This window comes from Podarcis gaigeae (assembly GCF_964106915.1).
Source record: "Podarcis gaigeae genome assembly, chromosome: 5".
Classification (NCBI taxonomy): domain Eukaryota; kingdom Metazoa; phylum Chordata; class Lepidosauria; order Squamata; family Lacertidae; genus Podarcis; species Podarcis gaigeae.
The window spans coordinates 58,146,915-58,169,624 of NC_139681.1; the positions used below are offsets into that span (position 1 = coordinate 58,146,915).

The following is a 22,710-nucleotide window of genomic DNA, read 5'->3' on the forward strand; positions in this document are numbered from 1 at the left end:
TCATCTGTGATTCAAGTTTATCCTGGATTTTTAATTTTTCACGAGGTTGCCAAGATTTAAAGTCAGCCATATGAGTGCTGCGGTGGCAGATCTGCTTTTTCGTACAATTTGGGACCTCAAGACAGTTAACAACCATCAAATGTATGTTAGTCTATACTAAAATGTTAAGAACACATGGTTCATGAATAAAGCAGCAAGAGAAAGAAACTTCCTTTATTTAAAAGTCCAACTTTGAAGATCATCTCCCCCCTCCCCATGTCACATCATCATGAACTAGTATTGTAGGGGCTGTGCGTCAGGGCTGCTTCACAACAGGCAATCTTGATAGCTTCCACATATAAGCACAACAGGGTGAGTTTAGCAGTTTCATTTCTTAATTTCTTGCTTTTGTAGGTTTGAATCAGCCCCATAGTATGTTAATAAAGAGGAAGGAAGGAGTTCAATTTATACTGGTCATTAAGGATCCCTTGGTGCTTATCGCAAGAGTGAGGTTATTAACCCTGATGTTCTTCTGGCCAAATTCAACTCGTGATGATTACATTCTGCGACCTAAATTACTTTTGTAGTTTTCACTAGAGAGATTGACTTTCGTGGTTTCTCCTGGAGAGAGTGACTTCTGCTTTTAAAAATGCTCTCTAACAAAGTGATTACACGTTCTGCCCCAGAAGTGGCGGCACCTCAGTTGAAGTGGCATTGTTCTTGGCACTGCCAAGTCCTCAGCTTAGGTGCCTTTTTGAGGAATTCTGAGCCCTCTGTTTAATAAACAAATGACGACACTATGTATTGCTGAAGGTCATCTAAAATTTTCATTATAATACTAGAAAACAAATGTGCACTTAATTCAGTGCCACTCATTTAATATTTTACTTCACTGATCAAAATTTAACTCTACATATTTTATCAATCTCTCTTTCTGAAAGAGAGAGCACCAGTAGAATTTAAAATATAATAATAATGCAGAGGAAAGTATCAAAAAGTAAAAGTCTTGCTTTAAAAGCATAGCATTCAAAATATGACAGAAACTGGCTATGCTGAACCTTAAACAAAAAGTGGTCAAGTGCAGGAAAGATTACCCAGCTGCCTTTTGCTACCTTGAAAAAAAAATTATTTCTAAACAGACAGTTCCATTTTTAGCCTACTTGAATAATTATTTTAAAGTATTTTATTATTGTAATTGGTACTTAAGGGAACTGATATGTTTTCCTGTTGTTGTCTCGAAAAGTCAGTCTGGGTGGCTATATCATCATCATTACTATTGCCATTAGTAGTAGTAGTAGTATTCACATTTATATACTCTCCTTCTGTAGTTCTCAGGGTGGGTCACATGATACATTGCAGTTTCAGTTGTAGGTAATTGCTGCGATCATTAGTATAGGCTTTTTGTTATACATAATTTCTTGCACTGTGTGGTGACCACTGCCCTTGATCTAGTTGATTTTTATATGGAAGTCATTATACCAAGAGCCAAACTCGATTAAACACCATTCATACCATTAGCAATTGCATGAGTGGCTTTTAAAAGGTTAATAGCAGGCATAGAGAAAGGGTGATCCAGACTGAAACTCTAGAAAGGGTTTGCTCATTACTGCAGTCCCAATCCAGATTGGGTCGGTGCATTAACCAGAAGGTTGGTAGCTTGAGCCCACCCAAGGATGGCTGTGGGCAAGATTTCTGCATTGCTGGGGGTTGGACTAATTGACCCTCAAGTTCCCTTCCACCTTTATGATTCTATGACTTTTGCACTTCAGGGGAGGGGGGACTTTTATTGTCGCGAATAAAATGGAGGGGGAAAAATATATATTGGGACTACAGAAGATGGTAGATTATTAAACTACACATCCCTACAAGGACCCCTTTCCAGATCCACCAACTATTTTATTTTTAAAAAAGACACGTTCCCAATTGCTAATTGTGCGAACAATGTCTTACTGGTTTGCCTAAAATGCAAGAATCTGCAATTTGTACCTAGAGAAGTCTCCATCTAAGACACTTTCCTTTCAAAAAACTGTGAGCTTGACTTTCTTTGTTCTTGACTTCACTTACTCAACGTGAGTATTGCTGTGAAATGTCAAAACTGCAAGTTGCAGATAGTTTCAAAACATTTTCTGATTAGATAAAGTAACATTGTACTATTACACCACTTATTTCATGACTGTGAACATTGCATGTGCCATGCAAACTCTAAACGATATTACAAATATTAACAAGACTATCCTACAATGCAACACATCCTATTATATCAAGATATAGGAAGTTTGAAAGGTAAATATAAATATTTTGAAATTTTCAAAATAAATAACATGAGCTGTGTGAGCATTTATACCTGGGGTGAGAAACCTGTAGCCCCCAGTCAGCATGGTGACTACTTCCAGTGAAATATTGTGTAACTCCTTTAGTTGTCAATAAAACTGAAATAATTCATTGCTATATAACTTCTCATTGTTTTATCAATTTCATATAGTACCATACAGCCTACCTTTAATGAAAGAACATCTAGGGCGTTGTCTTCAATTACTCTTGTCTCCACTTACTCAAATATTTTCCTGTATACCCAAAGCAACGTAGCCTCTCATGTCTGCCTTCATTATTTCTGGAAATGGCAGTCCAGTGTCTCGGCTAATTCTATGAGAATAGATTTGCCTTTGGAAATTTAAATATTCTTGTGTATAGTTACTTCTTGTTGACCTAGGATCTTCCCATCACAGGGTAAAATAAAGCCCCCTTTGTCATTGCCAGCATCTTTGAAACTTAGTTAATGACTAAAATATTTCACTGTTAATTCTCCTGACCTCAGGATTCCTGTTGATTCCTCTGATTGCCTGTGTGCTTGGACTGAGCTCTCCTGTACAACATTAATTTAGAAGATATAAAAATGAAAAATATCTCAATTAGCAGTGACACCACAAAAAAGTTAGACTGTTAATTGAGTGAAGCTTGTAATTCCTTAGCAGAGCTGACTAGTAAACCCTCCTTGTAATGCTTTGATAGTAGGTAATAAAAATGTTGTTTAATTAATGCCAGTGTGAGTTCTTTTTGAAGCTTTGGGTTTTACAAAACTGAGTAAATCAAAGAACTGAACCAGAATGCTTCTCTGTGCTGTTAATTTAAGACTGTCACTTCCATTTGAAGTCATGATTTATATTCTTCAGTATTGATTACTTGGGATGCATCTGAATGCTGTGTTCAGAAAAAAAAAGCAATTAAACCTCACAGTAAGTTAATGCATCCTAGCCTGTGATCTGGTTTTCTAAATTGTCTTGTATCTCAGGCAGAGTGTAGGGACTGGTTCACAAGGAACATTTGTAGAAAACCATACGGTAAAAAGGACCATATATGTTTAAAAGAAATGAATTGTGCTTTGTACCCTCCTCTAATACATGAAACTGTGTATGTTTCTAAATAGGAGAAGGGAAAGAGGTCGATCTGTAAGCCCATCCAGCTCGGTATACCATTAAAGTATACTAATAATGGTACTCCCAATTCCTGTTGAACCCTTAGGGCTCCTACAATGTAAAGTTTTTGGATACCCTTGGCAAGGGGTCAGGTAACCTGTGGTTGGACGAAGAATGGGCTGTAAAAAATCTTCAATGAATTTGTCTTGACCTTTCCATTTAAAAAATGTTTTTGTATTTATTATTTTATTTCATGAAATCTATACACCGCTTGATTGCGAAAAGCCTCAAAGCAGTTTGTAGAGAGCAAAATACCATATTTTTCGCTCTATAAGACACACCAGACCATAAAACGCACCTAGTTTTTGGAGGAGGAAAACAAGAAAAAAAATATTCTGAATCCCAGAAGTCACAACAGCAAGAGGGATCTCTTGCTGTTCTGGCTTCTGGGATAGCTGCACAGCCTGCATTCTCTCCATAAGACGCACACACATTTCCCCTTACTTTTTAGGAGGGAAAAAGCGAGTCTTATAGAGCAAAAAATACGGTAATCAGTAAACACTGAAACAACTCTTTAAAAAAAATTAAATCAGCAATGAACTAAGAACAGATTAAAACATTATGCATATCAACATTCTACATCTCTGAGTGGGCTCACCTAAACAAACATGTTTTTAACAGGCATCAAGAATAGTACAATGAAGGTGTCTGCCTGATGTCAACAGCCAGGGAATTGTTCCAAAGTGTAGGCACCGCCACACTCAGAGATTGATTTCTTGGAAATGCAGAACCAGTTGCTTGGTTGCTGGCAGTAAATTCCAAACATCCATGGCGGGTATATTAAAAAATATCCCTTTTTTGTTTCATATATTTTACAAAACAAAACAAAAAAACGCTACACAATTGGGTACACCAGCCTCCATGTATGCATTTTGTTCATGCAAAGAATGATTTCTACAACGAGGGATTGAAACAAGCTGGGTGGGTGGCAAGAGCATAGTGGCTTCTATTGACTTCTGCATTGGCTTCATCTACCTGCTCTATGGACAAATGTGTACAGAGGCCTGCAATTTCATCTTCACATTCCATGTACTTGCCACTAAAACTCTCCTTTAAAGCAAACCAATAGAGGGTGAGATCTGCAGGGCAAGATGGTGTGGAATCATCTGAAGGGACAGGATGTTGCTTTTAGTTTAGTACCAAGTGCTGTGGAAGAAAGTTTTCATTGTCTCCACCCAGCACAATGTCTCCTGGAAGGCTTGGTTTTAGCTGCTGTTTTCAGTCACTTGTCTTCCTTCCTAGCAAGTCCTGAGAGGGGTGGAAAAAAGAAAAATGTAATTGTGGTTATCCTAACACAACCTATTGTACTTATCGCTTTCTCTCTGTCTCCAGATGGCAGAAATATTAATCATTAACTTCAAAAACTCAGCAAAGTTTGGAAATCCCCTGGTGGTTAAATATCGAACTTGCTGTGATAAGTAAGGTAACTTTACTAAAGTGCTGCCTCTCTAGGGCACTTCTCTGAACTCCAGGAATTTGTTAGCTGGTTTCATATTGGTATTGATTTTAAGGCAGCTGTCAGAATGTAGTGTGTCTATCAGGAAGAATCATGGAACTTCAGCAATGAAAAACACACGGTATGCCATTTGCTTTTAGAGTTCAGGTCTTAGTTGCTCAACAGTCTAGAAGATTGGCTGGCTTAGTTTAAATAATGTGTTCCAGTATAACCTTATACAGGTTGCCATTTTGAGTTAAGGAGCTTGGAGCTATTAGTATTGGTTCTGTACATGACAAATGCCCGTGCTTCAACTTGACTAAGGAGTGGGAAAATACTTTATTATACGGTGCCATCAGTGAACATAACACTCTACAGAGATAAAGCACTGGAGAGGTCCCTGCTCTGATGATTTTACAGTCAAGGATTACACATGAGGGAAATGTGGAGAAAGCAATGATAGGGAAAGAAGAGAATGGTCACATATCAAGATGGTGAGGAAAGCTGTACATAAGTAATAACAGGAAGGAGTTGGGGCAGGAAGAGTAACAGCTGAAGAAAGACTTTGCAAAAAAAGCAACACAAACATTTAAAAGGCCCCATTGTTTGGGAATGTTAGAAGAAGAATGCTAACATTGCTTGATATATCTTTTTTAGGGTACCAGCTTTTGTTGGTTTAAAAAATGTGCAAGCATTCAAATATACAGAAATCTTCATTGCCAAATAACTAATCTTTGACAATTATTTCTATACATATTTACACACACACACACACACACACACACACATTTCTAGACAGGTTATTTTTGAACTTTTATACCTGTAGATACTTTAGGTAGACAACTGCCTATTTAACTGTACTGAAGGTATAATGGAAGTATTTGTTTGCTTTGTCTCAGGCTAGAGAGACAAATTATATTATAATTACAATTATAATAATTTTATTAATAATACTCTGAGGTATAGAATTTCTGATGTTCAAAAGCTTGAATAACTTTTTGATATCACCTATTCTTTTTTTACCTTTCCCCCTATGAATCTGCATAGCAGTAGCTCTTTTGCAATACTATCTTGGAAATCCTCGGATAATTCCTTTTATTCTGAACTATCAATAGCCTATTTCAGTTGCCTTTTGTGTGGCATTGATGCTTTTCCAAGCCTGGCCTTTCTGAAGTACCCTATCTTTGGAACGACAAGGCAACAAGATTTGATCGTTAGGCTTCTGGCTTTTGTTATATCACCACCAGCAGTACCCTGCATTTACTTACCTGAACTTCAACAGAACTAGTGGGAATAACCTCTTCATGTGGCAACAAAAAATAAAATAAAAGCAAATTAAAAATAAAAATAGAAGTGTAACATTTCACGAGCAGCTGTAAATTGTAATTTTTTTGGTATATATAGTTCTCTGTTAAAGAAATTGGTAGAAGGAACACTAAAACTTTTCTAGAATAACAATTTTGTGGGTATTAAAAATTTTAATCAATGAACTTCCTTTTTAACATTTAATTTCAGTTCACATTAAAATTGTAACTGCTCTTTAACTTCAAAAAGGCTGAACCGTTTGGAAGTTAATCAAATGCACAAAACTTCTGTTTTCTGCCTTTATAACTGACAGAGTAAAGCCAGAAATGATGATTAGAGAGTAGTTTGATCAAGGACGGAAATTATGATATATCAAAGTAATGGTTTTAATGTATTTTTCAGAAGGCTAGATGATCTAGTGGGTAACCAGCTAGCTGGTTGTGTCCTTGCAAAACATTGTCAAGATGTCCTTGATCGAGAATGGACAACAAACTTCGCATGCATAATTGTTATAACTGGTGTTTTAATTTTAGCATCTTTTGTATCTGGCAACTTATGTACATGTAAAAGCTGCTTCAGACTCAAATGTTTTTGTTAGCATCTTTTGGACAGGTAATATATTTGTACTAGGAGGCATGAGTGAAGATTGTAGTTTTCCCCCCAATACCAGTTCTTTTCTTTGTCCTACAAACCCGGCTGACACTCTTAAGGGTGCATAGCACTGTTCCAGGGTGTCTTAGTTGTGTTTGGGCTTGCTCTTCTGGTTTGTAGTAGATTAAAAGGGGATATGTCCTTCACTGCTGAGAAAGGTGCAAAATCTGAAGGCTGACTGACATGATCAGTTTTGTCTCCTTGCCCTTCTCCTCAAAGATCCGCCTGTGTTGCATCCCCATGGAGGATGTCCTATGGCTGCTACTTTGCAGAAGCGAGGTTCTGCTTCTACAGTAATAGGAATTGTCCTGAGAGAGGAAGAGATGGTGTCCATGGGGGCAGGGAATCTGGAGGCAGGATTGCATAGAGGTAATTTGACCATGTGAACCAACTTTGTAAACATCTAGGGCCTTACACCTCTAAGTCAAGTGTTCAGTTCTTTGTTGCCTCATTTCAGGCAGGTCACCTGAGTGTGTTCAAAAAGCCTTTCACTAAAAGCTTTATCTGTTTTTAAAGCATCATAGTTTCCAGATTTTAATCTCGTCATTTAAACTACCTAGGCTTCTCATGCCACGACCTGATGGTTCTCTTTTATCACCAGAAGCTGAACCCATTTTAGATCAACCTCTGTAGATAAACTTGAAGTTTAAAAGTTGGGAAAACCTCTCTCTCTTTCTTTCCCAACCTCACGGAAATTTTATTTCAGTGATTTCACCAGCATTTAAAATCCAAATGGAAGACCTATATCAGAGGGAAGTTATACAGTAAGAGTCACCAGATTCCAGACAATTAAACTTTATTAGTCTGTCTGAAGCATAAAGTAGTACCTCTTAAAAGAATAGTTTTTCATCTCCTCTCCCTGTTGCTGTTTACTGTTTAGCAGTGTGGGAGAGGCACGGCTCTTTTCTTTCAGGAATGCATTTTCCTTAGTCACTGGAGAAATTCTCTAGTATTCTTGGACTACATGTAGCCCACTGCAGGGTGCAACAAAAATTAGTCCCTAAATGTGGTGACTCAAAAGTCACGTGTTCCTCTTAAGCCAGTGATTAAGTACATGTGGCTCCAGAAACATTTTAAGTAGCTCATAGGTGTTTGCTAAAACTGCAAGAATTCTGACTTATTTCATAAAAAATAAGTGTTTCTTATCCTCCTGTATTTCCAGATAGAACTTTGATTCTGTTGTTGTAAAGGTTTAGAAGAAACAGGGCAAATAAACTTAAAATGCACTATTTAACTCTCAGCTTTCTTTACATACATAATGGAAGCAGGTGTTCTGATTTCACATATTCCTATCTACAGATTTAAGGTACAGTGGTACCTCGGGTTACATACACTTCAGGTTACAGACTCGGCTAACCCAGAAATAGTACCTCAGGTTAAGAACTTTGCTTCAGGATGAGAACAGAAATCGTGCTCGGGCGACGCAGGAGCAGCAGGAGGCCCCATTAGCTAAAGTGGTTTTCAGGTTAAGAACAGTTTCAGGTTAAAAATGGACCTCCAGAACGAATTAAGTACTTAACCTGAGGTACCACTATATTGGAGAATAAATGGTGCTGAACCAAAGTGCTCATCTTTTCCTTGTGTGCTGAACTCATTGTAGTCACTTAGATTCAAAGTTTGCCATCACAAAAAAATTACATATATGTAAAGTGAGTTTATTTTGAGAAATAATCTCCTGGCAATGTGTTGGAGTTTTGCAAAAGCTGAAACTGTTGACAAAGAGGCTGAAGTAGTGGTGGGCATAATACAAAGGATGCTGCCCCCTCCAAAAATAGGTTGAGGACTAGAAACTTGCTTTTTTGAATGAAAGCTAAAAGCTGCAAGAGGTCTAGCTCGTTATACTCATGCTGTCCCTATAGTTTACCAAAGTGGTTGCTCATTTCAGAATAATTCCACAAGCCTTTCGTTGAGATGCATCTTTTATCAAACTTCTTGCTGCATAATTAGAAACCACATGTGGGCATGTAATAAATAAGTCTTTCGGTAGGGAGAGTGAGATTAACTTCAGTGCAACTTTTTGTATTTACTTTTTGAAATAAAATAGCAATGAGATCTTTAGCATCTTTTCACAGTGGTTGTTTTGACACTACCAGGTGATTTACTTCTAAGTTGCACTGGATATTTAGATGTTTCAGTGAGCTCACAATGTGGAAAGGGTGATTCAGCACTGGTTGAGCAAGTCCTTCATCAATTAACCTCCTGGAATGAATTTGCACAAGCTGGGCTGGTAGAGGGAGGTAGACTGAAAATGGTAGCTTGCAAACTGAGTTTCTGAAATAAAAGTAAATGGACTGAGTGGTTTGAAAAACTAGCTCTCTCACTTTGAGTCTGCCAGCTGACATGTTAGCAAGACAAATTCATTCAATAAACTCAAGAAATGTGAGTCCTTTTTTTGGCCTAAACATTCTAAAGTATGGGAGTGCCATCTTTAGGGAGCTGATATTGTTCAGTCAGTAGTTTGCCCAGAGCAGAGTGCTAGTGGCTCTCAGACTCAGTCCCAGCAATCCTCCGCAAGCCAGAAGTTAAATTTTCAGTCCTTCTTGGATATAACAGAAGAATCTGTACCTTCTTCAAAATTGCATTTAAAGAAAATCACTCTTAACAACAACCTTGGAGTTTAACAGATAAAAGAGTAGGGTAACAAAGACACCTGGTCGCTTAGAATGTGTTACACTTCCTGGAAAAAGTTTGTAAACAAGCAAACAAACAAACAAGATGCTATTGAGACCTATCCCAAAACATTATATTGGGATACATTTGTTGTAACGAGACAGAGGCCAGCGGAGGGGGAGTTTGTATGACATATAAAAAATTGGTTCCCAACATGTCTCTATCTCTCTCCCTTGTTCTGAAAATCTGGTTTCTAGGATCCTATGCACCATCTCATACAGTAAGAAACAGCTCACAAGGACAGGGGAACGTTGAGAGAGAGAGAGTGTGTTAATATTTTAAGTGCTCCTTAAAGTATGCTGTTTTATAATCTCTTAAAACTGAATTCAAGGCTTAGTCATTGGGAAAGATCCAACAAAGATAAATCATGTTGTTTTCAAGAGAAATATTTTAAGCACATTCTTTTCCCTCCTATTGAAACCAGTGGTGTTTAATTTTGGTGGGATCGTGTCCATTAAAGTAAAGCTTCTATTCTATATTTAAAAGAATAATATAGTTCCAAAATAAAGCATTGTAAAGATCATATGCTATTTTAGTATTGTTCAAATAATGAATATTTTGACTCCATCAACCAAGCAGCTCAAACATTTTACTATCACTGTGATGGAGAAATGCTACTGTGTCCAGAAACAGCCAGGCTAAGTGAAAGTTCTGGAAATGTAGTCTTCAAGTAAGTGATCAAGTCCTTATCAATACAGTATGGAGAGAACCAAACAGAAATCAATCCTGAATTTTACATCTGTCCCCTTAAGTCAGTATAATTCTGTAGTGCAGAAAGCATATAGACTGCATGACTAAAGTCTTTGGATTATGATCCTGGGTTTGCTTTAAAGCACTGATGAGCTGAGTTGCCATCTCATGATACCCTTAGAACTTAGTTTTCCAAACTGAGTTTTTAAAATGTGTATTTTAAGGGAAATAGTTTGGTTAATTTCAGATCCCCAACAAATCTGCACTCCACTCTGCTGCCACGAAGTAAGTACTGGGAAGAGGGAGAAGTTGGCCTTTTCTGGCTCTGATTACAATTCAAGCCTTCAAAAAATGGGGGAGGAGGCCATGGCCCTGTTGGGAATGCTGCTTGCTTTGGGAGTGCCAATTTCATAGTCCAAACCGGATCATTACAAAGTTCAGCAGTGTAATTAATATAAAGCTTCTACTTAGTTGTAAACAAACATGTTTTTATTTGTTGTGGTAACCATTTTGTATGTGTCCCTTGTTGAGGAAATGTATGAATTGAAATCTGGAGACATAATTTAAATGTGTTCCACTCTGCAGATCCATTCTGCAGATGAAAATAATGCAGGTTACGTGGTGTAGTAAGTATGCTGATACAGACTGGCACAATTTCCAGTAGTGTGTCCCCCCTTTATTGAATTGTATCAGATAAAATAAACATACTGCAATATAGGACACAAAGAAGAAGGGACAAAACCTGATTCCCTGCTATAGAAAAGCTTTCCCTTTTAGTTTCCAATACAGTTATGTTCCAAAGGCGTTGCTAAAGAAATATGTTTTTAATTAACAAAGTCAATCAGATTTCCTTTGGGAGCTTCACAGATTGGGGAGCCACAGACAGGAAGGCCCTGTTCTGTGTCATTGCCCTATGGGCCATGCCCATGGACAGCAACACAAGCTGGGACTCTCTTCTGTTCTTTACAGGCTGGCAGGTGTTGAGGAAGGCATTCCTTTCAGTACTGGGTCATCTAGAACTTGGTACATCATCAGCAATACATTGGATTGCACTTGGTGAATTTGCTCTTTCCCTTCTCACTGCCCCACATAATAGCTGGACAGCAGTATCTTGCACTACCTGCGGTTTCTGGAGCCATCTTCAAGGGTAGCTCCATATAGTGTGCATTGCAATAGTCCAACCAAGAGCATGGATTCTTGATACCAAGGTGTTCTAGTTCGGAATAATCATAACTGGTGAAACATTGTAAACCAGAGTTTCCTTGTTGTAGTCAGTCACATTGTATCCTGTTGCTCTTTCCGGTCATTTCATTGCTAGATTATCTAATGTCGCACTCCCTGCAACCCTTTCAGTTGGGTTCCAAAGTCTTGCAGTGGGAGGGTGGCCTGATTCTCCCCACCATTGCTATCCCAAATAGCATGAACCATCCAGTCTGCTGCCATTCAGTACTGATCTTACTGTGAATACACATGAAAGGCCCTGGACTCTGGTATTTTCAGTTACCATGACTTCCCTGCACTGAAACCTGCTGCTATGGTTGTGCCACTGCCTCCTGTTCCCTTGCTGCAGTGTTCAAATGCCCCTTCTAGGATGATCAGCCCCCTTTGTTTGTATGCCAGCTAACCTACTCAGTGCAGCCGATACTTTGGTTGCCAAACCACAAAGCAGTGTTTAGGTCTGACTGCATTTCAGTACCGTATTGTCTTTCTTCCCCCATCCCCAAGTCTCTCTGCCCTTGCCTGTTCTCCTCCTTCTGCCTTTGCTTAGGTAATGTCCCCAATGCTTTTAACTTCACAGCAAAGTTAGAACGCTACGCAGGAAGTTAACTGCCTCGAGTCTTTTAAATTTAAGTAACACACACCAAATAATAAGCTGTTGGTTGCGGTTTTTTGTTTTGTTTCTGTTTTGTTGGTGTGGGTATTTTTTTTCCCTGCCTGCAAAGAAACATAAACACAGCTCTCATTTCTGGCAGGTTTTTACTGTCAGAGTTTCTCCTATTATATTTATCTTACAATTTGCCAGGGGGTGAAGTTATTAAGTTTTAGCAGCAGCCATCGATCAAGTTCACAAGTTAACACGATAAAGGCTCTGTGCCGCTCCGATCCGGGAAAATGATGATCCTCACTCGGTAATTAACTAAATGAGAAAGTTAAATCTTACTTGAGAGCTGGGAGAGATGCAAGAGAGGTGTTTGTCAGTTTCTCGGTGGAAATTAGAAGCAGTTTTTTTGCAATTCCCTAAGCTGCTGCTCTGTCATATTTTACATAAGCACTGGGAAAACGTCTTGTAATTAGTGCTGTCATGGAGGATTTTTTTTTGCTGAAGGATGTTGGAATAATTCATTAGATTATCAAGAAAGGCTTGTGTCCTGAAATGATTAGCACAGTGAAATTTAAACCATTAACGATAACAAGTTTAGAGCTTGCTGCAGTGCAGAGGCACCCGGGGTATGTCTGTGCCTATTTCAATCATTTCTTATAATTAAACATTATGTCCTCTCCCCTCCCCAATTCTCTTCACTTGGGCCCAACCAAAAATTCTGTTAAGGTGGCTCTGTAAAGATCAGCATGTTTACCAGCAAAGAACAGAGGCAGCTATAGATGAGGAGTGCAGGGGAGGGTTGGATGAATCTGTTCGACCCTGATGCTGACATTGAGGGACGAATACTGCCAAATCTTAATTGGGTCTCAAAGCTAGCACTGGGTGCTGCAGTCGGCTTCCCTGTGGTGGTGGTGATGATGGTAATAACACTTAGCATTTGCATAGATAGCCGTCCTGCCCTGACATTGTGTAAGAGCCTTACAACACCTGAGTCCCAGGCCTTCTGCTGATCTTCCGTATGTGCTGGCAGCAAACGTATGTGCTGGCAGCAAAAGTCAACTGCATCCATGCAAACAAGCTTGACCTTGCCTAGTTGAACGCTATGGCTACAGAGCAGGGTGGAAAACGGAAGACAAAAGATGAGCGCAAGCAAATAGTATGGAATGGGAAGGTGGGTGAAGGGGCCATTGTTCAGTGCTACAGCATATGCTGTGCATATGGCAGGTCCTAAGCTCAATTCTTGGCATCTCCACTTGGAAGAATCAGGGAAAAGATGATGGGAAAGACCTCCATCTGAGACATGGGAGATCCATTGCCAGTCAGAGTAGACTATACTGGACTACTTGGACATATGGTTCCACCTGCTATAAGGCAGCATCATATATTCTGTAGCAAATCCGTACTCTCCCAGGCATGCAAAGCTGAACTGTGTGATGAACGTTTGTTTATAGGACACACACTAATACATGTTACTATTTGGTTGCCTTGCTGAGAGAGACCTAGAAAAGCTGTGTTAGTCAACAATGTCAGCAACTGAATCTTACCAAATCATAGTGCTCCGTGAGAGAGACCAAATACAAGGGAAGTGTAGACTAGAGTCCCTCAGTGTACTCAGATGTGACTAGTTAAATGGGCTACATATAAAGAAGTACATATAAAAAAGTTCCTTCTCCATAGCCTCCCCCTGTGGCCCGAAGTAAATCATTCTCCAGTACAAAAAAACCTCTCAGGGGAAACCTATAGACAGTTGTGCAATATGGGAACAGGTTATTTCCCAGGCTCGGAAGCTCTATGCTGTTGGCAAATGTATACATGTCCTTGTGTTTAACAACCTTTTTATATTGCATAGAGCCCTAGCAAGCTTCTTTGAAATATGTTAATATTTCATTATCTGTGCCCACTTGAAAGCTCCAACAGAATAGTGATTACACAGAATTTCCTTGCTGTGAAAAAGCTTTCTCTCTCTTTCCCTCGCCCTATCATGTTGTATTACAGGTTGGATTCTTATAGATGGCACTATTGACTCTGGGGTTAGAGTTCAAGAGTTCATGACCCAATGTGCCTTGCTTCCCTTGTTGCTATAATGGTCATCCCTGACCATTAGCCATGCTGGCTAGGACTGATGGGAGTTGTATGCCAACAACATCTAGAGGGCACCAAGTTGACTGACCACAGTTTCTTCCTATTAAGTTTGTGCTTGCCCAGTGAGGATAGTGTGGCTTTGTTGTTATTATTATTTATGGTGTGAATGTAGTCAGGGGTGAACAAAGGTGTCGTGGCACCCGGGGTGCGCCATTGCTACGTAGGGCGCATGTGCGGCATTGCTACATGCACTGTACATAGCAATTTGCCACCGGCGGTACTCCAGCGCCATACGGACGGTGCTGGGATCCCTCCGTTACCGCTACACCCATGAATGGAGGATCCTCCATATGCGGCTGTAGCAGTGACGGAGGGTTCCCACAGCTATGTACAGCGCATGTGCGGCTCCCTTGGCCTGTAAAGCGAGATGAGCACCACAACCCCAGAGTCATCTGTGACCGGACTTAACTGTCAAGGGTCCTTTACCTTTACCTTTTTACAGCTGTTGGCAACAATTGGGTAAACCTGTTTAGCTCGTGGAAATGCTCCTGCACATCCAACAAAGTTTCAATTCATACTTTTCACTACCCAGGCTGCATTGCAAATGGTGTTTGAAGGTTTCCTGAGTTCAAAAAGCAGCTTTTAATATGGGTCACAGCTTTTCTGAGGAAAGAACCATTGTATCAGAGTGGGAGAAACACACCCTTCTCTGGACCTTGACCAAGGATTGCATCTTTAATGCTTATGATACTGGGACAGAAAATCATTGTGATTTTTATCAATAGGCAAGTCCATTTTAGTTTGGTGATACAACAGGACATTAGAACATATTCCTTCCTCAAAAGTTTCAGCATATTGGGTTTATCCTTCTTTATCTTAGCCTTTGCTTCATTGTACATACTGTACGACCACCACAGTAACTGTTTTACCTAAAGGATCTTGTAATAGACAGCTCAGCAGAAACATTGTGTGCCCTCGTTGAGATCAATAGAATGCCCTTGTGTTCAGGACTGTTCAATTGATCTCCAGAAGACACCACTGAGACACACAAATAAAGCAAAGCTGCATTTTGTTGAGTTAAATTCTAAGAAGAATATATGACCATGGCAAGATGCTGCTCATAGTCCTAGTAGTTTTTCTCACATCAGAAATTGAAGCGGAAAGAGGTAAGCACTTGGACTAGGTTAGAGAAACCAGTTTTTTGGAGGTTCTGGAGATGTGTCTATTGAAAAGTGAAGGGAAGTCCATATGGATTACACAGACAGAATGTCCTGAAGCCCCCTTCCCATCCCCACTTCTCTTCCTTCTGCAGTTCTTCTTTCCATACATTTTCTAATAGCCGTGTTTACATCCTGGGACGGCCCATGTGAGAGAATGGCAGGGCCAGCCACCAGCAGGAGGCAGAGAGTAGTAAAACCTCCATGGCTGTCATCTGACATCCATTGGTAAGGACATAGGGACTCCTCCCCTCAAGCATAACTTAGAGCAACTGTGTATTATTTACACCCCATCACTAGTTGTCACAGCTTTGGAAAATTGTGGAATGAAATATAGGTGGGGAAGGGGCCAGCATTCCTACCTCTGCTCTTTCAAACAGCTAGATGATGATAATGATGATTTATTTATTTATACCCCACTCATCTGGCTGGGTTTCCCCTGTCACTCTGGGTGGCTCCCAACAGAATATTAAAAACACGATCAAACGTTTAACATTTCCCTAAACAGGAACATCATCTCCTTTTCCAGGTGAATGGGCAGACCTGCTTTTACAATCATGAATTTGCCAGTAGCACATATAGTTTGGACTTGACAATCAAGCTTCCCTCTTCTTTCTTTAGTGAGGATGCAGGTGTTCGGTATACCCAATATTGCTGGAGTAATTTTCTCCTTGCGGAATACGGAATAGTTTTTTTAGGATTTTGAGATTGCTAGTCATCAGTGGGTTTCTAAGAAATCACTACTTGATTCTAGGTTTTTGTTGTTTTACTAGACTTCGACAGATGCTTCAAAATATTTTAATTGAATGCTTTAGAACGGGGGGGGGGGAGGGGAGCTGTGCTTTTACAGCTTTGTGGAGATTAAAGGACATGCAATGAAGTTTATATGTATAGGAGTAGGGATGTTTTTTGTAGTCATAAAGGGTTATACTGCCTAGAAATTACATAGCACCTTCCATAAACTAAGTCAGAGAGGGTTGAAATGACTTGCCCAAAGCCACAAAGTGAACAGCCTGGAACCAAATGGGATATTTTCAGTTCCAGACTGCCCCCCTCCAGCATGCATACTCACACATACATTCCCTCCCATATAATTATTATTTCCTTCCATCACCTCATTCTCAGTACTGTGCAGCAGAGTATGCTACAATTCAATTGGTGAGTTTGATTTGAAGTCATAGAAGGAAACTGCACATTGGAGTGAGGAAGGAGGAGCAAGAGAAGCGCCGGGACAGAAAATGGGGGGGTCTATGGGTGAAGGAAATACATACTCAAAATAATTTGTTAACAAGGCTCAAATATTGCCACTCTGTGATAATCCTTACACATGCAAGGCATATCGTGGTTTTTCACTAGTGAACCTGTACTGACTGTTTTGGCTTCTTCACAAGTTCTGTGGAACTGCATGTTGGAAGTAACAGCGCTGCTGTTTCCTGTGGGACTGTGCAGAAGGGCCATAACTCAGTGGTAAAACAACTTGGACAGCTGCTGGAGTCAGTGTGGGCAGTATTGATCTAGATGCATGAATGGCCTGACTCAGTATTAAAGCAGCTGCTTGTGTTCCTATGCTGCTGTTGGCTTACTTACTTATCCTGGGGGAAAGAAAGTGTTGCCTTCTGGAAGGAGCCCACCACTGCAAAAGAGGTAGGGATGAGTAAAAGTGGCTTGTGAATTTCTCACCTATCCCAACCAACCAAAATTGTAAGGTGCTTAAACATTGTTTAAATCCTAAAAACAGTTCAGACAACTCAACAGAAATGCAAAACCATTCCAGCAGCCTATGAGCCAAAGTCAAACAATTCTTCTGGCTCAGACGAAAACTTGAGGGGAGGAGACGTCACTCAAAGAGCTGGTGTCCTTTGCTTCAGGACCTTCGATACATCAGAGAGCACACCTCCATTGCAGCTCTCACTGCCCAGTAGGAGCCAGCAGTCACAGAACTGGGCAGTGGTTCCTCTAGAAAAAGAAATTGCCTTGGGGAGAGCAGGGTTAAAGACAGGCTCAGTCCCACCAGGAGACCTCAGGTTGTTGCTGAGACAAACAGCACTCCTTGGGTGAGTTCCAGCCACATCCTGCCACTGTGATTTGTCCAGGGTCCTGACAGGTGGTGTTCTGTCTTGTCTGTTGTGCTCATGCATAGCCGTCTTGATAGTGCTCTCTCAAACTAGGCTTGCCCCACCTGTTGTGACTCCACTCTTCTAGACATGAGGAGCTGACCTTTCCAGTAAGTGCCACTGCTTTGACCTGGCCTTCCTGGGATCACTGAGACATGCTAGGACAGGACAAACTATTCAAAGTAACTACTTAAATATATAGTATTTGAAAGCCACTGAGAGGTCCAGGAGAATCAAAAGGCTTACACTCCCCTGTCTTCTGACTGTGGTGGTCAAACCAGGTGAAGAAGGCAGTTTCAGTTCCCAAACTGGGTCAAGATCCAAATCCAAAATGGGTCTAGATAATCCAGGAATTTGCTACTATCTGTTAAGATATATCATCTAAAGAGGGAGGAATAGCAACTAGTTGATATTCTGACAAATTATATAGGGTGTCTCCAACCACCACCTTCAAGGCAGTCAAAGCCACTCCCTTTCTCTATTTGGTTAAAAATAGATCAGTGCATTCAGCTGGAATGCACAAGAAATCCACAGATTGTTTTGATGAAACAAAATTGTCTTCATATTTAGTCCACCTTTTACACATGGGAAGGAAATATATCATCTGAAACATGCTGGATTCCTATGATTTCCAGTCATTTAAGGCTGGGGTAGCCAACGTGGTATCCATCAGATGTATGAATTATAAATCCCATCATCCCCAGCCACCATGGCCAATAATGAAAGATGTTGGGATAACTTCATTTGAGCTATCTCTATGTTTATAACTATACAGTGGTACCTCGGGTTACATACGCTTCAAGTTACAGACTCCGCTAACCCAGAAATAGTGCTTCAGGTTAAGAACTTTGCTTCAGGTTAAGAACTTTGCTTCAGGATAAGAACAGAAATCTTGCTCCAGCGGCGCGGCAGCAGCGGGAGGCCCCATTAGCTAAAGTGGTGCTTCAGGTTAAGAACAGTTTCAGGTTAAGAACGGACCTCCAGAACGAATTAAGTACTTAACCTGAGGTACCACTGTATGTTTTAAATCTATGTAAAATAGTTGCCAGCGTTGTAGATACCCAGCACATTAGTATTTCGTTGAGCACTTCAGTCTGGAAACAGTTTAGAGATTCGGGGAATTTGGGGGTTATCATCTCAGGTTGTTTGATGGTATAGACTGCTCCTCAGAGGTCACCCTTGCATCCTGACTTGTAACATTGCTGCTTATGCAGATTGGTGATTTGGCTCACTTGTGTTCAAAATTCAAAGACAATGTTTTTTCTGAGAAGGGAGTAGGTAAAAAGGCAGAAGGTAATGATTTTAAAAACATGCTGGATGAAGACAGCCTGCTGTAAGATTGGCTGTGCAGCAAATGAAATGGGAAATGAAATGAGGTCAGGCTTATAAAATACACCATTTATCAACTATCTAAATCTTAATCCAGCGTTTCATTGGTTTTCTCGTTCTGCAAACAACTGAACTGCTGTGAAAACAGCCACAGAATCCCTCCAGGCCAGTGTTCAATAGAGTCCAACCTTCATGCTTTAATGCTAGGCTATCGCCAACAACATTTGTGCATAGAGAAACCCAGCACTTCTACACCAAGGAGCTATGTTTTATCATTTCCATAAAGACTGTTGAGGCCTCAATAGAGAGCGAGAATCCAATTTTGTTTATGATGTTTCTTGGTTTGCCAACCAAATATTTTGCTTGTCGGTCAATTGCTGAAGGAGCATTAGCAATCAATCATAGGTATGATTGTTCTGCATGGTGTAGAATCTGTCTGTGTAGCATACGGATCCTAGTGGTATATGAAAAAATATGTAAGATCTGTTTTCATTCTAACCCTCAATCTGCAAAAAACCCACAAAAAAACAACCCACATCCTTTATTTTCATATAGTACCGTATATTAGAAAAACAAGAAGTATTTCCAGAAGACTGACATTTCAGCATAAGGGTGAGGCTTCTAGTTATCAGGGTGCAAGTCTTTATGTATAAAGGACACTGAGCTTTGTGTCCATCTGTATTCTTTCCAAACTCAGCCATGTAAGACCAATAACTTGGTTCGCCTGATCAAATGCTGCAATTCAGATTAGATCCCAGCAGTTGCACAGGGAACTGTTTGGTCCTATAAGTTTACTCTTCAGTGCAGTGCCTTTACAAGATCAAGATTGGACTATTGGGTTATTTCTTTTTATCACCATGCATAACAGTCTGTAGCAAGTCCCTGCACTATTCTTTAATGGACTATTACAATTATGTCTAATAACAAATGTGCACTATCTAAACTTCTGATGGCCTTAACTTCTTGAAAGTCTTCAAGACATGCACACTTGTCCTCCCTAGATGTGTTTCAGTCTATTGGAAGGAAATGTCTGAGACAACATATGCTAAAGGACCTTTAGTTTGGTAGTGATGGAACAACATGGGACATCATAGGATGTCCTCCATAGCAGCAAGATACTGTTACTTAAATCTAGTTAAATTTGTCAACAAAACATTTGAATTGGCCCTCCTCCTTAAAACTATCATAGAAGAGGTTCATACTTTTTATCCATCCCTGAAATTTGTTTTTGAGGAGCCGGTTTCATGGTGAGTATCTTAACACTATAAAACCAGAAAGTCAAAGCGCATAGTTTTATAAAATGTTATTTTTAAAGTTTCACTTCTGTATGTTCATAGTCTTTGAATAAGACATATTTGTTTCATACTCTGCATGATACTGAACAGCAGCATTGGGGACCCCCCTTTTGTATCTTATATATTTTTTTCACAATTTTAGTAGCAGTCCAGAATGGACTTTTAAAAAAGGTTTTAGGTGTGAAGCATCAGACAGGCATGTATCAGTACACTAAAGTGGCTGGAAACTGGCAGAAGTTTAGACTATATAACATGTAAGTAGGAGCTGGGTGGATTTGTTTGTTCCATCACATGGGTAGGTTTATGTGCAATGTATTGTCTTCTAAGGATGTCAAATTCTCTGCCCTGAAAAATTCAGTGTTGTACATTTTCTTCTTTTCTTCCATAGACAAAACTTGCCAATGGCACTTCAAGCATGATTGTGCCAAAGCAAAGGAAGCTATCTGCAAGCTATGAAAAGGAGAAGGAGCTCTGCATCAAGTATTTTGAGCAGTGGTCAGAGTCCGACCAAGTGGAATTTGTGGAACATCTCATCTCCCAGATGTGTCATTATCAGCACGGGCACATCAACTCATACCTCAAACCTATGTTACAGAGAGACTTCATCACGGCACTACCAGGTAGTCTGAAAAGCTATTGGCAAACACACAGACTTTGCAGGCTTCAAAAACGTGTAAAAAGACCTTGACTTCTCATATCTCTCGAACAGCCTTCTTCAGTAGCAGGGTGTTCTGTCCCGGAGTCCTAGAAAGGAGTTGCCATTTGAGGATATGTCACCTATCGTAAAATGTATGCTCTCATGGTTCCCCCCCCCCCCAGGTGCACTTGTTATGTTTGGTTAGTTGCCTTTCATTTACTGGGGGCACACAACAGTTAACAGGATTTGGATCATAGAAATTAGCATGGTCTTGGGGCAGGGGTCATCAAGTTCATGTCATTTCTATACAGCATATTATTTCCTATGAAACATGTTCAGTTCAGTCTAGAACAGGGGTAGTCAACCTTTTTTATACCTACCACCCACTAATTCATCTTTCTTGATGGTAAAATTTCCTTACTGCCCGCCAGTGCTCAGTGAAAGAAGGATTCAGCTTGTGCCGTAGAACCCCCTACCGCCCTCCTAGAATCCTGAAATGCCCACTAGTGGGCAGTAGGGACCAGGTTGACAACCCCTGGTCCAGAAGCTCCTGGGTGAGGGAAGTAAAACAGAAGTCCTCCTTGCCATCTAGAAGGGATTCTTCCCACCCTAAATTGTGGTGTAAAAGAAAGATGCTCTATAGAAGGTGGTGGTTGTCATGTTCTGCAGTCACACTGTACCTGCCACATATGCTCATAGGTAAAGTTTTGACATTTCTTCTTTTTTTGCCTGGAATTTTGCCCACTTTATTTAGCTTTAACATAGTGAATGATGGAAATCTAAAGCCTTAACATCACAGCTTATACTTAAGTATATTCTTCAATAGCTTTTGGTGTTGGAGAAATAATCTGTATCTATCACTGCCTCACTGTGGCAAATGGAACATTGGGCTGTGGTGAGCCCAATCTTGGGACTAACATGGAGATGCAAACTGATGTGCCTTCACCTCCCACTTTCAGGTTGGAGGTGGATATTGGAGGCAGAAGCTTATGGGCTTATCTCTGCGCCTAAGGGGTGTTCCAAACTTGGAGCCACTGTTGGACACAGAGGCAGATCAAGTCAGGATGCCTCTGCCTTCAGCTGTGAGATGAAGCGGGAAAGTGGAGGCCCATCAGCTTGTCTCTGTGCCTGAATGTGCTCTGAGCTTTTAGCGCCCAACCTTCTGTCCTAACAGTGAGCTGTGGGCAAGCAGGAGCTTACTTTCTGCCCCTCCCCAGCTCCAAACTCAGAGCTGAAAAAAGGAGCAGATTCTCTCCTAACATTGTGCTGCATTCGAGATGTAGCAGAAATAAGGGACAGCACCCCACTCCTTTGGAAAAGGTGGTAACAGCAAAGTTTTGTTTGGTCTGTTGAGTATTTCTTTTACTTGCTTAAGTTTGTCTTGTCTGTCAAGTGGAATTATGCTGCTTGGTTTAATTTTCATTTTAGGAAAACTCTGCCCCCCAATCTAGGAGTGTCGGGGTTGAAAGAGTTGTCTCTTAGAAATCACATTTCTTTATAAAATTACTTTTCATGAATTTGTCCTGAGAATATGGAGGGAGGAAAAACTACTTTGATACATGAGAAGCTCATTATCAGGTCTTCTGCTTGTCAGCAGCAAAGTTTTGGTACAGCGTGTCCTCTGTAAATCCTGATCAGAATCATCTGATAGGCATCTCACTCTGCATCGTCTGCTTAAATGTAAGACATGTGACCCCAGCCATCCCAAAATGCATTCATGGCTTCCTACGCTCAGCCTCTGTTGTTGACAAATGAAGCTCAGTCTTTGGGGCAGCTGTAACAAGAGCAGGAAATGAAGCATTTGATCTCTCTCTGGATGTTTGGTAGCTTTTTATTTGGAGAGAAAAGTTGCCTGCTATGCTAATCTGGCATGCTTGACTCTTTCCCAAGTGAAACTGGGGGTGGGGGTGGATTTGATCAAGCAACTAAAGTAGCCTTGCAAATTGAACATTAATCTACCCACTCAAAAAACCCAGTAGCTCATATTCACTAGATGCCACAAGAAATCATG

General features: G+C 40.3%; 2 protein-coding genes across 14 annotated transcripts in view; one reads left to right on the forward strand and one right to left on the reverse strand.

Moving 5' to 3' along the window:
- Window positions 1-22,710, forward strand: part of BTRC (beta-transducin repeat containing E3 ubiquitin protein ligase) — a 122,940-nt gene that overhangs the window by 78,932 nt on the left and 21,298 nt on the right. For all 13 annotated transcript variants that reach the window (XR_014563994.1, XM_083737963.1, XM_083737966.1 and 10 more), the window contains one exon: window positions 20,451-20,682. Coding sequence is in view for 12 of the 13 variants with exons in the window: in XM_083737963.1 (XP_083594089.1) it covers window positions 20,451-20,682 (232 nt within the window). In the remaining variant the exon portion in view is untranslated. The remainder of the gene's footprint in view (window positions 1-20,450; window positions 20,683-22,710) is intronic.
- Window positions 4,272-22,710, reverse strand: part of POLL (DNA polymerase lambda) — a 131,669-nt gene continuing 113,230 nt past the window's right edge. The window contains exon 10 of the mRNA XM_083737977.1: window positions 4,272-4,700. The gene's annotated coding sequence lies outside the window, so the exon portion shown is untranslated. The remainder of the gene's footprint in view (window positions 4,701-22,710) is intronic.